Source organism: Borostomias antarcticus (assembly GCF_949987555.1).
Source record: "Borostomias antarcticus genome assembly, chromosome: 8".
In the NCBI taxonomy this organism is placed as follows: domain Eukaryota; kingdom Metazoa; phylum Chordata; class Actinopteri; order Stomiiformes; family Stomiidae; genus Borostomias; species Borostomias antarcticus.
Genome location: NC_140241.1, coordinates 22795967 through 22812791, shown reverse-complemented (window position 1 = coordinate 22812791; position 16825 = coordinate 22795967). Strand labels below are relative to the sequence as shown.

General features: G+C 50.2%; 1 protein-coding gene across 1 annotated transcript in view; it reads right to left on the bottom strand.

The window, feature by feature from the left end:
* grk3 (G protein-coupled receptor kinase 3) overlaps positions 1-16825 on the bottom strand; it is a 50045-nt gene that overhangs the window by 1847 nt on the left and 31373 nt on the right. Inside the window, 15 exon segments of the mRNA XM_084442532.1 lie at positions 6-22; positions 24-59; positions 2032-2127; positions 2515-2581; positions 3480-3580; positions 9459-9525; positions 10847-10954; positions 11457-11551; positions 12039-12169; positions 13025-13103; positions 13683-13782; positions 14193-14284; positions 14409-14460; positions 15078-15139; positions 15340-15414. Of these exon segments, the coding sequence (XP_084298658.1) occupies positions 6-22; positions 24-59; positions 2032-2127; positions 2515-2581; positions 3480-3580; positions 9459-9525; positions 10847-10954; positions 11457-11551; positions 12039-12169; positions 13025-13103; positions 13683-13782; positions 14193-14284; positions 14409-14460; positions 15078-15139; positions 15340-15414 (1178 nt within the window).

Here is a 16825-nt window from a genome sequence, read left to right as displayed (position 1 = left end):
AGCGCTCGGATATGACCAGGGGGGAAGTTCTTATACAGCTCCTGATCACTGTCCAACAGCTGGGGGGGGGGGGGGGGGAGGGAAAAGAGGGGGAGAGAGAGAGAGGGAAAAGAGGGAGAGAGAGAGAGAGGGAAAAGGGTAGGGAAGGTAGAAGTGGAGATATGGAATTTAGCCATTAGACAGGACTCATAAACAGTAAGTATTGGAGAATAAGCCATTTCCCATATGTGGAGAATCCATCCCTTTTTCATAGAGATTCGCTCTCTCCCTCCCTCCCTCTCTCTCTCCCTCTCCCTCCCTCCCTCCCTCCCTCCCTCTCTCTCCCTCCCTCCCTCCCTCCCTCCCTCCCTCTCTCTCACTCACTCACTCACTCGCTCTCTCGCTCTCTCTCGCTCTCTGCGTTTCGACCATGTTCAAGCATGAAGAAGCATTCATTATATTACCTCTGGAGAACTGTGGCGAGCTGAGGGCTGTTGTCCTCAGAGAAACCCAACGCCTGACAGCTCTGCTCCATCCACCGTGTCAATACTGAACACCTAACAGCTCTGCTCCATCCACCGCATCAATGCTGAACACCTAACAGCTCTGCTCCATCCACCATGTCAATACTGAACACTTACAGCTCTGCTCCATCCACCATGTCAATACTGAACACTTACAGCTCTGCTCCATCCACCATGTCAATACTGAACACCTAACAGCTCTGCTCCATCCACCATGTCAATACTGAACACCTAACAGCTCTGCTCCATCCACCATGTCAATACTGAACACCTAACAGCTTTGCTCCATCCACCATGTCAATACTGAACACCTAACAGCTCTGCTCCATCTACTGTGTCAATACTGAACACCTAAAAGCTCTGCTCCATCTACTGTGTCAATACTGAACACCTAAAAGCTCTGCTCCATCTACTGTGTCAATACTGAACACCTAACAGCTCTGCTCCATCCACCGTGTCAATACTGAACACCTAACAGCTCTGCTCCATCCACCGTGTCAATACTGAACACCTAACAGCTCTGCTCCATCCACCATGTCAATACTGAACACTTACAGCTCTGCTCCATCCACCATGTCAATACTGAACACCTAACAGCTCTGCTCCATCCACCGTGTCAATACTGAACACCTAACAGCTCTGCTCCATCCACCGCGTCAATACTGAACACCTAACAGCTCTGCTCCATCCACCGTGTCAATACTGAACACCTAACAGTGTCGGGACAGCTGTCAAACTAACTCAAACTCGCAGGCAGCTAAATAAAAGACGCCTGTTTTTCTTGCTAAACATGAATCATCTAGCCCACATTGTCCATCTACTTCAGATGCCCCCATGTTTTTATGCAGTGTTTCCCATGGCCTACATTAGGGTTGGGCGATGTGACTATAGTCTCATCAACTGCGCATTTGAAAGCGTGCGAGAATAGGCTCATGCGTTGGGCAGCAGTTAACAAGGAAACGTTTTAGCTTCACTGAAGCATTTTACTGCTACTCTTCGCGGAGACATTAGAGCTCAATCGGTCTATGGGGAAACATTTTTTCCAGCGGATCTAGGAAGGCAGTTTTGTGTTGTGATATTCCGTTTGGGGAATGCATGTGATTGCTGGCGCACAGTAGACTAGGGGCACAGCTGAGGGGAGAGGGGCTCCCTGCCTTCTGTCGGAAGTCTCCTTCTACTGCACAACAAACAACTACAGTAATAGACTAGGTCTAAAACGAATTATTGGCCTATATAAATCACAAGCCAGGTGAGTCATCTTAGCCAACTAGAGCATCTTGACAGTGGAGAAGAAAAAAAAACGCTCGACTTGAATTATCTCAGTCGACTTAAGGGTCTCCGACTGATTTTTTGACTTTCAGGGGAGAGCCCTAGTGCGAAGATACATTTACTGTGGTTTGTACCTGCTGGCTCAGAGTGTTGAGGCTGGTCTGTGTGTTAACTTGATCCCTTGAAGTGTGTGTGTGTGTGTGTGTGTGTGTGTGTGTGTGTGTGTGTGTGTGTGTGGATCTGAGGTGGGTCTGTTTACCTTGATCCCTTTGGTGTCCTCCTCGTCAAAAGAGCCGATGTCAAATGCATCAGCGGCATTAACCTCCCCTCTGGGAGGGATGAGAGGAGGAGAGTACTGGAGGAGGAGAGGGGAGAAGAGAGGAGGAGGGGAGGAGAAGAGAGGGGAGGAGGAGAGGATTTTTATTTTTTATTTTTTTTAGTCCTTTATTTATACCGGGTAGCTTCTGAGATCTCGTAACGTTAACTCTTTTCATAAACAGCCCGTTAATATAAACAAGGACAAGAGAGACATTCCTTCACTTCCACAAGGCCAGGGGTTACCATGGCAACAGAGTGGGAGGAGGGGAACAGTGGGACTGCCTGACCAGCGCAACACACACACGCACACACACACACGCACGCACACACACAGCTCCCAGAGAGGTCGGAGAAGACATCATAATGAGCAGCACAGTGACTTCTGACATTGGCTGTTACCAGCACAACACACACACACGCTTACCTTCTGGAGGTACACTTGCTGCCAGTCGATACCTTTGAAGAATAGGTGTTCCTTCACCTCTGGTGCCCTGTGTATTGGTGTGTGTGTGTGTGTGTGTGTGCGCGCGCATGTTTGTTTGATTTGTGTGAGCGGGAGACAAAGAACAGAGACAAAGACAATTTACAAACACTTCCACTTTCACACACCAGGTGGCAGTATGTACCACAGTGGGACTGTGCCTGATATGAAAGGCAGTCATCCCCTGGTCACTGTTATCACTGTGTGTGTGTTTTTGTGGGTTTGTATGTGTGTGTGGGGGGTGGGGGTAGTGTGCAGTCAGTTTGTGGTGTGTGTGTGTGTGTGCATGTGTGTGTGTGTGGGGGGGTGTATATGAATGTGTAATCACTTTGGGGTGTGTGTGTGCATCTGTGTTACTGGGGATTGTTTATCAGCCACACATTAGTGTCAGCTCTGTTGAACACTGCACATCTACCCATCAGCCCCGTGGCTCCTCCTACTTCCTGCTCTGTAGTTTTTATATGGGGAGCTCCGCCCACAAACAGCCCGGCCATGTTGTGCTGCTGTATCCATTCAGCTCAGAGATCTAACCAGGGCATCAGGTGTAGTGTGTGTGTGTCAGTGAGTGGGTATTGTTTGTATTTTGTGTATGTATGTGTGTGCGCACATGAGTTTGTGTGTGTGTGAGAGAGAGAGAGAGATTGTGTCTATATGTATTGTATATTGTACTCTGTGTGTGTGTATGAGAGAAAGTGTGTATTGTGTGTGTGTATTATGTGTGTGTGTGGTGTGTGTGTGTGTATTGTGTGTGTGTGTGTGTGTATGTATTGTGTGTGTGTGTGTGTGTGTGTGTGTGTGTATCGTGTGTGTGTGTGTGTATTGTGTGTGTGTGTATTGTGTGTGTGTGTGTGTGTATATTGTGTGTGTGTGTGTGTGTATTGTGTATGTGTGTGTGTGTGTGTGTGTACCCTCGTCCCAGGCAGCCCAGCCTCTTGGCTACGTCTCTCTGCAGCAGCCCCTCCAGAAGACCTTTCAGCTCCGCTGAGAACGAGTCTGGCAACTCCACGTTCTACACACACACAGAGAGAAAGAGAGAGAGAGAGAGAGAGAGAGAGAGAGGGAGGGAGAGAGAGAGAGAGAGAGAGAGAGAGAGAGACGGATGTAAAGATAACATTACAGTCATCACGCGTATGGGGTGTGGTTAGTTGAGGAACCCCCGTCAGCAGAGCCCTGTCTACCTGCTGGCTCCTCTGTCAGAAGCAATCCCACAGATATTTAGGATTAGCAGGCAGCCCTAGATATGAGGAGGAGGCAACGCCTCTCGATCTCGGGAGGGATTCACTTCACGGACCCCCTCCTCCCCCACCATCCCTCCATGAATCCTCCGATCCTCTCTCCCTCCCTCCCTCTCTCCCCCCCCCCTCTCTCTCTCTCTATAAATAAATATATATATATATATATATATATATATATATATATATATATATATTTTTATTTCAACCATGTTTCAGTATTAATACCACACACTGTGTTTCAAAAACACAGAGACACAGATGAATGCTGTTATTCTGGGTGGTTTGACACCGACACAGCGGGTTTAACTGACACGGGGATTACGGAGATGAACAATAGGTGGCTGGATTAAAAACCTAATCTGGATTTACTCCTCTATGAAAGATCATACTCCTCATACCGTTTAGAGGCTGGTTCCCATCCAAATACAGGACCTGTGCCTGTATGTGCGTGTGTGTGTGTGTGTGTGAGCGTGTTTGTGGATGAGTATTATGATCAGGGGTGCAAAATTATCAGGAATGAAAAAGGTGACAAAGATGCGAGCCCCTGAGGGGGGTCTGGGGGCATGCCCCCCCCCCCCCCCCACCCGGGAAGAAATCTTTTTAAATGTCAGCTTTAAAGTGTTGACGGTGGATTTATGGAGGATGTAGGGATTTGTCGCCGTCAGTGGGAAGCACTGGCATTTTGATTTTCTCCCTGCATCTTTTCATGTGCTGGTGTCTCTTTTGCTCCTGCCGTTGGTCTCACTTACTGAAACCCATAGCACACTAATAGCTAGACTCACAATCCAGTCAGACTGAATTGGTTTAGTTTTAGTGACTTGGGATACAACCGGAGGCACGTTTGGGCGCTCGAAATCGGAATCTGCGTTCCAGTGTAATAGGCAAATCCGGAGGCTTCTGAAAACTATAGGAATAGGCCTGCACTGATAACCCTGTTTACAGGTTCCCCCAAAGTACACTTCAAATAATTACCCAAACAAGAGCAGACACTTCAAATAATAATATTCTCTCATTCAAAGGAAAGTAACAGTGAAAAGGTTAAAAGCCTTTATTGAGAGATGCCGCTCTACGCGTGGGTGGTAGAGGCCGCCCAGCTCAGTCGTTTGTGTTCCCGACCAAATAGCACACTCTCCTCACCACGCTGATATGGTTTAGGATAGCTAGGCCCACAAACTGGGATGTCTGCTTTTGCAAAAGAACCCCTAATATATGTTGCAGGCTATAATGGGAATAATGAACTGTAGCCTAATCATTGAACAACAGCCTAGGAACTGGTTTGTTTGTGTATGACTCAATAGTCCAAAAATCTAAACAGGAATTGGATATGAAGTTTGGATTACGGGAAAAAATGACAAGGGTAACTTAATACAAGGAAGAGCCGTGGTGAACCGTGTAATAGCCTACGGGAGGTCTTTTCTAGGCCATGGAACGAACCAAGTGATAGCCTACGGCAGGTCTTTTCTAGGCCTATGGAACAAACCAAGTGATGGCCTACGGCAGGTCTTTTCTAGGCCTATGGAACGAACCAAGTGATAGCCTACGGCTGGTCTTTTCTAGGCCCATGGAACGCTGCACTTGCAGGCTGCACTCTAGGATGAAGTTGGGTGAATGGATGGACTTAATTTTGTCCTCTTGGTAAAAGTTAATTGCGCTCAAAAACTTGAAAGAATAAAACAAAAAATGCAGCAACACGAAGTAGATAAGATGACGGTTAGGAAGCAAGGGGAACTGTTTCTTACATCTCTTACAACATAGCCTACATAAATAAATAAAAAAGGGGAAGAGTAGCAATATTGTTATCACAGTGGCGGGGGTTTGAGATTGAACAATTAGATATTGGAATAAAAGTAGGCTATCTTTTTGGATTCGGGACAAAAAATAAATCAGGGAATAAAGCAGGGAATAGGCACCAGACATTGAACATAAATGGGAATGGTAATTTGTTGGTGACTGTTGGTGTTGTTGGATGGTTGGACATCTGCATTTTAGACTCACAACATTCTAGACTACTAGCCAAGAAAAATATACTCTTGATTGCTAGCTCAAACTCGCAAATCACCTGTTTGATAAGCTCTTTAATGGTGGTGTGATATGCATTTTCAGGCATGTTAGTGCGATAAGAGGTTTGAACAGATCTTTACATGCAGTTTTGCCTGTAATCGTGAATTGTTTTCCCTGTTCCCCGAAAACGTAGGCAACTGTAAAGTTTGGTGGAGGAGAGGGATAATGGTTTGGGGTTGTTTTTCTGGGATTGGCCGAGGCCCCTTAGTTCCAGTGAAGGGAAATGTTGATGCTTCAGCAAGACATGCTTCCAACAGTTTGGGGAAGGCCCTTTTCTGTTCCAGTATGACTCATACCCGCATGCACAGAGCAAGGTCCAACCTCATGGTTGGGTGAGGTTGGTGTGGAAGAACTTGACTGGCCCGCACAAAGCCCTGACCTCAACCCCATCGAACACCTTTGGGATGAACGATGAACGGAGATTGCGAGCTAGGCCCTCTCGTCCAACATCAGTGTCTGTCCTCACAAATGCTCTTCTGGATGAATGGGCAAAAATTCCCATAGCGGTTCGAGTGAGCAGTAATGACATTCTAGAGAGAAGTAGACACATCCTTGTAGCCTGGGTCCAGACATTCGAATCTGCCTAGGCTACTCCACCGAGAACTCAACGGGGTGTAACAAGTTGACATTCTGTCTGATAGCAGGCTAACATCCTTGTAAGTTAGTAAGTAGCCTTGAGAACCAATGGCTTAAAATAGATGGATGTAGAACACCTATTTGAAAGTGAAAGTAAGTTTGCTTGGTGTTGCTACTGTCCATACAAGCCATATAGCCTACACATGCTAAACTGCACTACTTTATAAAACGCCCTCCGGTGGCGTTTTACGATCTAGTTAACGGTACCCATGTCTAGCTAAACGGGTCACTAGCTAGCGTCGTCAGGCGCTAACAGCTAGCCTGGTCTAGCTGGCTACAAGTGCTAGCTATTGTAGCAAGACTGCTGATATAGCTAGCATAGCTAGACATACTATGAGAGCACAGGCTCCAAGCACAGAAGCCTTTCTTTTGACATCTCAGAAGATGTGGTTCTTATTTCATTCCCTTTGACTCTGTTCTCACAGACCCCCCCCCCCCCCCCTATTTAAAAAACTGACAGGATATACACGGATCACACAAACAACCTATTTTGGATTCAAAACAGCGAATTTTGCTGGTAGGTGACACATTTGCATGATGATGTGTTTGTGTGTTCGCCTGTCAGTCTCTCTCTCTCTCTCTTCCTCCCTTCCTCTCTCTCTCTCTCTCTTCCTCCCCCTCTCTCTCTCTCTGTCCCTGTCTCTCTCTCTCCCTCTGTCTCTCTCTCTCCCTCTGTCTCTCCTCCCTCCCTCTGTCTCTCTTCCCTCCCTCTGTCTCTCTTCCCTCCCTCTGTCCCTCCTCCCTCCCTCTGTCTCTCCTCCCTCCCTCTGTCTCTCTTCCCTCCCTCTGTCTCTCTTCCCTCCCTCTGTCTCTCTTCCCTCCCTCTGTCTCTCTTCCCTCCCTCTGTCTCTCTCTCTTCTCAGTAATCTGTGTTAGTTTGCATGTGCTCAGACAGCCTGGCGTGTGTGGGTATGTGAAGTCATATGATGCCCAGGGTAGCGGTGCGGACGGACATGCAAAGCCAGGATGCAAATTCCCTATCGCTCCCCTTCCTGCCTCCACACTGCTCTGCTCTCAGAGACACACAGGATCCAGCATGGCTGGCAGAGAGACAGGGAGACAGCCAGGGAGACAGACAGGGGGACAGCCAGAGACAGCCAGGGAGACGGCCAGAGACAGCCGTAGACAGCCAGGGAGACAGACGAAGAGACAGCCAGGGAGAAAGACAGAGACAGACGAAGAGATAGCCAGGGAGACAGAGGGAGACAGACAGACAGGGAGATATGAAGAGAGACAGGGAGTAAGGAGGGGAGTAAGGGAGACAGACAGGGAAAGAGAGACAGACACACAAACAGACAGACACAGACAGGCAGACTGACAAGCAGGCAGACTGTTGGTAGGGTGAGTGTCCCGACAGCAAACAAACACATCCTTTATTTGTCCCGTAGTGAACACACAGCACACTGTGTAGGGAGGAAGCGACGCCGAAACACACACACACACACACACACACACACACACACACACACACACAGACACACAGACACACAGACACACAGACACACACAGACACACACAGACACACACAGACACACACACACACACAGACACACAGACACACAGACACACAGACACGAAGCAGGAGCATAATAAAATGTTTCTCTGCTTGTAACTCATCTTTAATGTCCTTCCTCCAAGGGCAGCCAGGAGCGGTCACCATGCTCAACCAGCCCTGAGCTCTGTCCAATCCTGGCCAGGGACAGACTGGAGAGCCATCTGCTCTTCTGCATGTTTTTTACATTGAGGCTCTTGGGAGGAAACCCTTGAGAACAACGGTGGAGAACATGCAAACTCTGCACAGAAAGGCTCGGGAGATACCCCACCTGGGTACCTCACAACCCTGGGGAGATACCCCACCTGGGTACCTCACAACCCTGGGGAGATACCCCACCTGGGTCCCTCACAACCCTGGGGAGATACCCCACCTGGGTCCCTCACAACCCTGGGGAGATACCCCACCTGGGTACAACCCTGCAGAGATACCCCACCTGGGTACCTCACAACCCTGGGGAGATACCCCACCTGGGTCCCTCACAACCCTGGGGAGATACCCCACCTGGGTACAACCCTGCAGAGATACCCCACCTGGGTACCCGACAACCCTGGGGTGATTGACAACAAGGGCGGCGGTATAGCTCAGTTGGTAGAGCGGGTCGTTCAGTGATCGTAGGGTCGGTGGTGCGAATCCCGGCTCCTCCTGACTACCTGTTGAAGTGTCCTTGGGCAAGACACTGAACCCCAAATTGCTCCCAATGAGCAGGCAAGCGCCTTGCATGGCAGCTGCCGCCATTGGTGTGTGAATGGCGCTCCGGGCCAGTGTAACAACTGGATGGGGAGCGTTACAAATGCAGTACCTACCTACCTACAACCCTGCGGAGATACCCCACCTGGGTACCTCAAAACCCTGCGGAGATACCCCACCTGGATACCTGACAACCCCGCGGAGATACCCCACCTGGATACCCGACAACCCTGCGGAGATACCCCACCTGGGTACCCGACAACCCTGCGGAGATACCCCACCTGGGTACCTGACAACCCCAGGGAGATACCCCACCTAGGTACCTGACGACCCCAGGGAGATACCCCACCTGGCTACCTGACAACCCTGCGGAGAACCATCCCGAGTTACGACAGCGTCCCGAGCGGGATTCAAACCCGGGACCTTGTTGCTGCGAGGCGACAGGGTGGCGCCAGGCTGGGAGGGAACCAGGACAGGGTTCTGACTTCAGTGCACACAGGGCCGAGTACATTCGGGTCACACTGTAGAGTCAACAGACGCTCACCGCAAGTGGCTCCCGTTGTTGTGTGGGTAGGTGATGACTTCTAATATCGCCTGTGTGCTTTTGCTTTGTAGTGTACATAAGGATTATTGTAATGTGTGTGTGTGTGGGTGTGTGTGTGTGTGGGGGGGGGGGGTTGAATGTTAACTCATGGTGTGTGCAGGGGGCTTACCATGGTGAGGGTCATGCGGTCAATCTCGTGTTTGTCTTTGGTCTTGTGCTGTCTGAAAGGACTGTGCCTAGAGAGGAGAGGGAGAGATAGAGAGAGGGAAGGAGAGAGAGGAAGAGAGAAGTTGTTACTGTCACTGTACCTTCTGGCAACAGAAAGGGGGAAGAGAGAGCAGAGGAATGCGAAAACAGCAAAGGATACTGCGAAAGAGAGGAGAGGGGGAAAAGAGAGGAGGAGGAGGAGAGAGAGAGAGAGAGAGGGAAAGAGAGAGAGATAGGAGGATCTGCAGATAGCCTACAGTCTGTTCTGAACCCCTCCATCTCTGAGAGCCCCCCCCCCCCACCCCTAGTCTTTGAAGTGTTCAGACACACACAAATCTATAGACACACACAGACACACACACACACACACACACACACACACACACACACACATCTATAGACACACAGACACACACACACATCTAGAGACACACAGACACGCACACACACATCTATAGAGACACACACACACATCTAGAGACACACAGACACACACACACATCTATAGAGACACAGACACACACACATCTATAGAGACACTGACACACACACATCTATAGAGAAACACACACACATCTATAGACACACTGATACACATATATAGATGCACACTGACACACACTTCTATAAAGACACACTGAGAAACACACACATCTATAGAGACACAACCACATCTATAGACGCACACTGACACACACACATCTATAGACGCACACTGACACACACACATCAATAGACGCACACTGACACACGCACACACACACACACACACACACATCTATAGAGACACACAGACACACACACATCTATAGAGATACGTCAGCCTTCCAGCCCCCATCCCTCTCTCTCACTCCCCCGCTTCATCCCCCCCCCACACACACACACCTCCCATTCCTGATATGTGACCTACTGGGCCAAGACCACTGGCATTTACACACTTCAGATCAAACACACACACACACACACACACACACACATCAAAAAGACACACACACACACACACACACACACACATCAAAAAGACACTCACACTCCTCACATCAAACAGGGAGACGGAGGGAGAGAGAGGTGAAAGAGAGAGAGAGAGAGAAGCATATCAGGATAAAGAGCAGAGGAGAGAGAGCGAGAAATAAAGAAGAGAGAGAGATTATAATGAAAGAGCCGTATGTGTATCTATGAAGTGTGTGTGTGTGTGTGTGTGTGTGTGTGTGTGTGTGTGTGCTTGCGTGTGTGGTGTCTCACCCTCGGAGCAGTGTGTGTGTGTGTGTGTGTGTGTGTGTGTGTGTGTGTGCGTGCGTGCCTGGTGTCTCACCCTCGGAGCAGTGTGTGTGTGTGTGTGTTAGGTCTCACCCTCGGAGCAGTTTAAAGAGCATGCAGCCCAGGGAGAACCAGTCAGCACTGCTGTCGTACGCCGTCCCCTTCTGCAGCACCTCCGGAGCCATGTAACCATGGGTACCGCTGGAAGACAGACCATAATAACATTACTGGATGGATGGATGTATTTGTGTGTGTGTGTGTGTGTGTGTGTGTGTGTGTGTGTGTATGTGTGTATGTGTGTATGGATGTATGGATGTATGCATGCATGCATGCATGCATGCATGCATGCATGGATGTATGTATGTATGTATGTATGTATGTATGTATGTATGTATGTATGTATGTATGCATGTGTGTATGCATGTATGTATGCATGTGTGTATGCATGTGTGTATGCATGTGTGTGTGTGTACGTATGTGTGTATGCATGTGTGTGTGTGTACGTATGTATTTATGTACTTATCAGCACTACACATCGATACATTAGCCTTCTATGATACACTACAACCGCCCCCCTCTCTCTCTACACACACACACACGCGCGTACGTACACACACACACGCGCACGCGCACGCACACACACATACACACACACACACACGCACACACACACACACACACGCACACAGCCAGGCCTACTCACACGCTGGCATGCGGTTTCTTCTTGGAGAAGTCGCAGGCCAGACCCAGGTCAGAGATCCGCACGTGACCATGCTCATCCAATAGGATGTTGGCAGGCTATAGAGAAAGAGGGATGGAGAGAGAGAGGGGGGGGAGGGAGAGAGAGAGAAAAGAAGAGGGGGATGGAGCGACAGAAAGAACAAGGAAGTAAGAAGATCCATATCTGACATGACAAACACAGGAAGCAGCTTTAGAAAACACAATGATTGATTGCATAAGATCTAAGGTTATAAAATGTTCACACACACACAGGAAATCTCCTGTCTTGCTGATCTACATCACCACACACACACACACACACACACACACACACACACACACACACACACACACACACACACAGAGGAAATCTCCTGTCTTGCTGATCTACATCACCACACACACACACACACACAAGGAAATCTCCTGTTCTTCTGATCTACATGACCACACACGCACACACACACACCTCTAACAAACCCCCCCCCCCCCCCCCCCCCCATCTCCTCTCCAGGGGGTCGACAGGTCAGACAGGCAGCGGGTCGCGAACCGAGCACCTCCTCACCTTGAGGTCCCTGTAGACGACGAAGCGGTTGTGCATGTGCTCCAGTCCCAGGATGATCTCCGCGGCGTAGAAGCGCATCTCCTTCTCGCTGAACACGCCGTGTTGAGACAGGTGGTAGTGCAGGTCCCCGCCTGGACACGCACGCGCCACAAACACGGGGATGAGTCAGCAGCACGACCTCTTGACGGGGGTCGACTTGATCCATATCGATCAATAGCCTCGCGGAAATGGTTTGTGGATGCCGAGCGGCGATCAATAAACCACCTCCTCGCCTCAATCAATCTCTCTCTCTCTCTCCCCCCCCCCCCCTCTCTCTCCCCCCCCCCCTCTCTCTCCCCCCTCTCTCTCCATCTCTCTCTCTCTCTCCCCCTCTCTCTCTCCCCCCCCTCTCTCTCCCCCCCTCTCTCTCTCCCCCCCTCTCTCTCTCTCCCCCCCTCTCTCTCTCCCCCTCTCTCTCCCCCACCCCCCCCTCTCTCTCCCCCACCCCCCCCCCCCTCTCTCTCTCTCTCTCTCCCCCCCTCTCTCTCTCTCTCTCCCCCCCCCCTCTCTCTCTCTCTCTCTCTCTCTCTCAGGAGGTCTCTCTCTGCAGGTGCTTAGTGTTTATCTATACCGTCGGTGTAAATCTATCTGGGTGGCTCGCGTCGGTCCGCGTGTACGGTCCGTGGAGAGAGACTAATGTGGAACTGTAACGAGCTGTTCAGAGTCGGGTACAACGACCGGCGACAGGAAACGTGATGAGAGGCCGTGTGTGCGTGTGTTTGTGTGTGTGTGTGTGTGTGAGGGTTGTGGGACTGGCGTGGGAAGCGTCCTGAGTGAGAAATGGGAAATGTCCATATTTGGAGCAGCGAGTGATGTCAGAGGTGGCACCGGGCCATGCTCTGCTCTCATTGGCTGTCTGAAGTATTGGGGGGGGGGGGGGGGGTAATCCCAGAGGTATTAAGGAGAGAAAGAAAGGAAAAGAGAGAGAGAGGGGTGGGGTTACGTACCGTTCATCAGATCCAGGATGAAGCAGAGTTTGTCGGGGGTGTGGAAGGCGTACGTCATACACACGATGAACGGACAGTCCTGGGGGGGGGGGAGAGAGAGAAAGAAAAAGAAAGAGAGAGAGAGAGAGAGAAAGAGAGAGATAGAGAGAGAAAGAGAGATAGAGAGAGAGAGGGGAAGTAGAGTGGGAGATGGGGGGAGAGAGAGGGAGGGAGGGTGCAGAGAGAGAGAGAGAGAGAAAGAGAGAGAGAGAGAAAAAGAGGAAGTAGAGTGGGAGATGGGGGGAGAGGGAGAGAGAGGGTGCAGAGAGGGAGAGAGAGAGAATGTTTAATAACAAGGACCACATGCAGTAGGGTGTAAACATGTAGTGAATGTGCCGTCGTGCAGAGGAAATGAGATGTCAGTGATGTCAGTTTTATTTGCCCGTTTTATTATTTGCCTGATTTATTACACCAATGAGAGATGGGAAGAGATTAACTAAGTATTTACCATCCTCAAAGGTTCATTTATGGCTAGTAAGACAAAGTGGCATACAACACGACAAAAATGGTGTCAATGATGACACTGTGTGTGTGTGTGACCAGAGACAGTATGATTCTCAGTAACAGTGTGTGTGTGTGTGTGTGTGTGTGTGTGTGCGTGCGTGCGTGTGTAACTCACCCCAGTGCTGACCAGAGACAGCATGATTCTCTCGTTCAGCGCCAGAGTCTCTCCTTGCTTCATCTTAATCCTCTTCTTATCTAAACACTTCATGGCATACCTGATACACACACACACACGTGCACACGCACACACACGCGCAGGCACACACACACACGCACGGACACACGCACACACGCACACACAAATCAAGTCCGGTTCTGAGGTATGCTTGCTGTAAGTGATTAAAAGCTGTCAGATCCCCATGGATAACCCCCCCAAGGACAGATTCACAGACAGGCAGACAGAGTCTGCCAATACAGTCCCCAATACAAAATGGCAATCAATGGCTCCTCTCCATCTCATTAGTGATAATGACAGACCCCCTCCCCGCCCCCCTAATAAAGGCATTTCTGCTTTATTAGGGATAGGACAGTGTAGATGACAGACAGGAAAAGTGGGAGAAAGAGAGGGGAAGACATGCATGCCCCCCCCCCCCCCCCCCCGTTCTGCTGTTCTGTCGTTACTCACATCTTGCCGGTGTCGGCCTTCCTGCAGCCATACACCTCCCCGAAACCGCCCCTGCCGATGATCCGATGAACGCTGAAGTCATTCATGGTCAACTAGAAAAAGATGGAGAGAGAGAGAGAGAGAGAGAGAGAGGGAGAGAGAGAGAGAGAGTCAAGCCTTTAATCCTCTTTTTCCTGGAATACTTGTGTTTTTTTTAGCGCTACGGCCACTACTCACGTGAATGTTCAGCTCCACGTTCTTCCACTGGCAGAAGCGAGTGAATTTGTCACTGTTGGGGGGAGAGGGAGGAGAGAGGGAGGAAGAAAGGACGGTTAGTCAGAAGACGAGGACAATTAGCTGTGGATCACGCATCCACTGGCCAACGCCATCCTCTCCTCGCCAGGAGCTCCCACTCCTCCCTCCTCTCCTCCCTGAACCTCTCCTCCCCCTCCTCCATCAACCCCCCCCCCCCCTCCTTCCTCTCCTCTCCTCCTCAACCTCCCCCTCCTCTCCTCCCCTCCCCCTCCTCTCCTCCCCCCCGCCCTCAACCTCCCCCTCCTCTCCTCCCCCCCAGGGGCAGCTGTGCCTCAGTGGTAGAGCGGGTTGTCCAATGATCAGATCCAATCCCACCTCCTCCTGTCCACATGTCAAAGTGTCCTTGGGCGAAGACGCTGAACACCAAATTGCTCCCAATTGCAGGCTAGCACCTTGCATGGCAGCTGCCGCCATCGGTGTAAGAATGTGTGTGTGAATGGGTAAAAGCGCTATACAAGTGCAGTCTGTTTAGCATTTACTCTCCTCCCCCAACCTCCCCCTTTGCTTCCTCAGGCCTCGCTTGACCCTCCTCTCCCCCCCCCCCCCCCCAACACCCCACCAGACCCTCCAACACCCCCATCCCTCTCTCACCTCTCGATGAACTTCTGGAAGATAGTTCCTCTCAGGCTGTCACAGATCTCCACTATGTATGGCTGCAAAGACACACACACACACACACGCACACGCACGCGCACGCGCACACGCACACGCACACGCACACACAGGAGAGGTCGAATGGGAGACTGAAGAAGTGTGTGTGAAAACAGTATGTGTCTTAAGTATGTGTCATGTCTGTGTATCGTGAGGGTGTGTGTGTGTGTGTGTGTCGTGGGTGTGTGATTAACATCCTTACCTGGAAGAGAGTGGGGGGCACCTGCTTTTTGGCCAGGTGAGTCTGAACGTGGTCCACTGCTTTCTTAGAGAAGGGCTGAGAGGAGGAGGAGAGAGAGAGAGAGAGAGAGAGAGATAGAGAGATGGGGGGGGGATTCGAGAAAAACAAATATAGCATTTGAGTCATTCCTAGTACAGTTTACCCTACAGGTGTGTGTGTGTGTGAGAGAGAGAGAGCGTGTGTGTGTGTGTGTGTGTGTGTGTGTGTGTGTGGGGGTGTAAAAGTCTGGTCCGTTGTGTGTGTTGTTGGACTTCCTGGGTGACCTGGTGACAGAGCAGCAGAGCTGGCAGCTTATGAGCCTTCAACAGCTGATAAGCCTGCTCAATGTGCTTAAGACTTCCAAATGAACTCAAGATAGGATATCTGATGGTGTGTGTATGTGTGTGAGAGAGGAGAGAGAGAGGAGTGTGTGTGTGTGTGTGCGTACAGTCTGTGTATGTGTGTGAGAGAGAAAGAGAGAGAGAGAAAGAGTGTGTGTGTGTGTGTGAGAGAGAGTGAGAGTGAGAGAGAGAGAGAGACTTTCCAAGCCGAGAACAGAGCAGGGAGATTGCAGGGAATGTTAAGGTGGTCATCTAGCATCGCTGGCATTGGCCAGAAGTCAGAGTGCTCCCGGGCCTCCGACCAATAGCGAAGCAGGTTTGGACCGGGAGCGCATTGTTGTGTTGAAGGTCATGAGGAAGCGATGTTCCTGTTTTCATTGGGCACTGTTGCTGCTCTAGGGCCCGATACCCCCCCCCCCCCCCCCCACCTTAGCCCTAGCCCATAGTTTTGGAGTGCCCTCGACTGGGTAGTGGCCTTTCAGAACGGAGCCACAGGGGTAGGGGTTGAAATCTTTACCTAAGAAATGTGACACCACTCGCTATGTCTTCAATCAAAATTTTATTAGTTGACTGATTTCCCTGACTGATTTGAGTCCCTTGGATGTTATAGTATGATTACTATTATTATAGTGACAAATCTGACCAGATTTCAGGACAGAACAAGATAGGTTAGTCTATTGAACAGCCAGGAAGCATCTATACACATCGGCTATTAATTTTAGTCCTGCCCATAGAAATGCGGAAGTGCAGGAAAACTGCTGCTGGATTATTATTGGAGTTCATACACGGGACATGGAATCAATGGGTGACAGGCCTAAAAGTCCGCGATTTTTGGCTTGGGTCTTTCAAGAGGGGCGGGCTGCCCCTCTAAGGCAATGGTAGGGGAAACACTTATGACAGAAACGAAGTGTGTGTGTGTGTGTGTGGACGTCTGGGTGTTTGATGCTGTGTCATAGCGAGGTGAAAAGAAGACAAAGTGGCAGCGTGTTCTTTCATGTTTAGTGGCGTGTTCAGACATGTTGAGTACCGAGGCTCGCCTGTGACAGGCGGGTGTGTTGAGTGTTAATGACACACAGTAGGAGGTCGGCGCGTCCGATGTGTGTGTGTGTATCAGGGTTTCCGTTAGA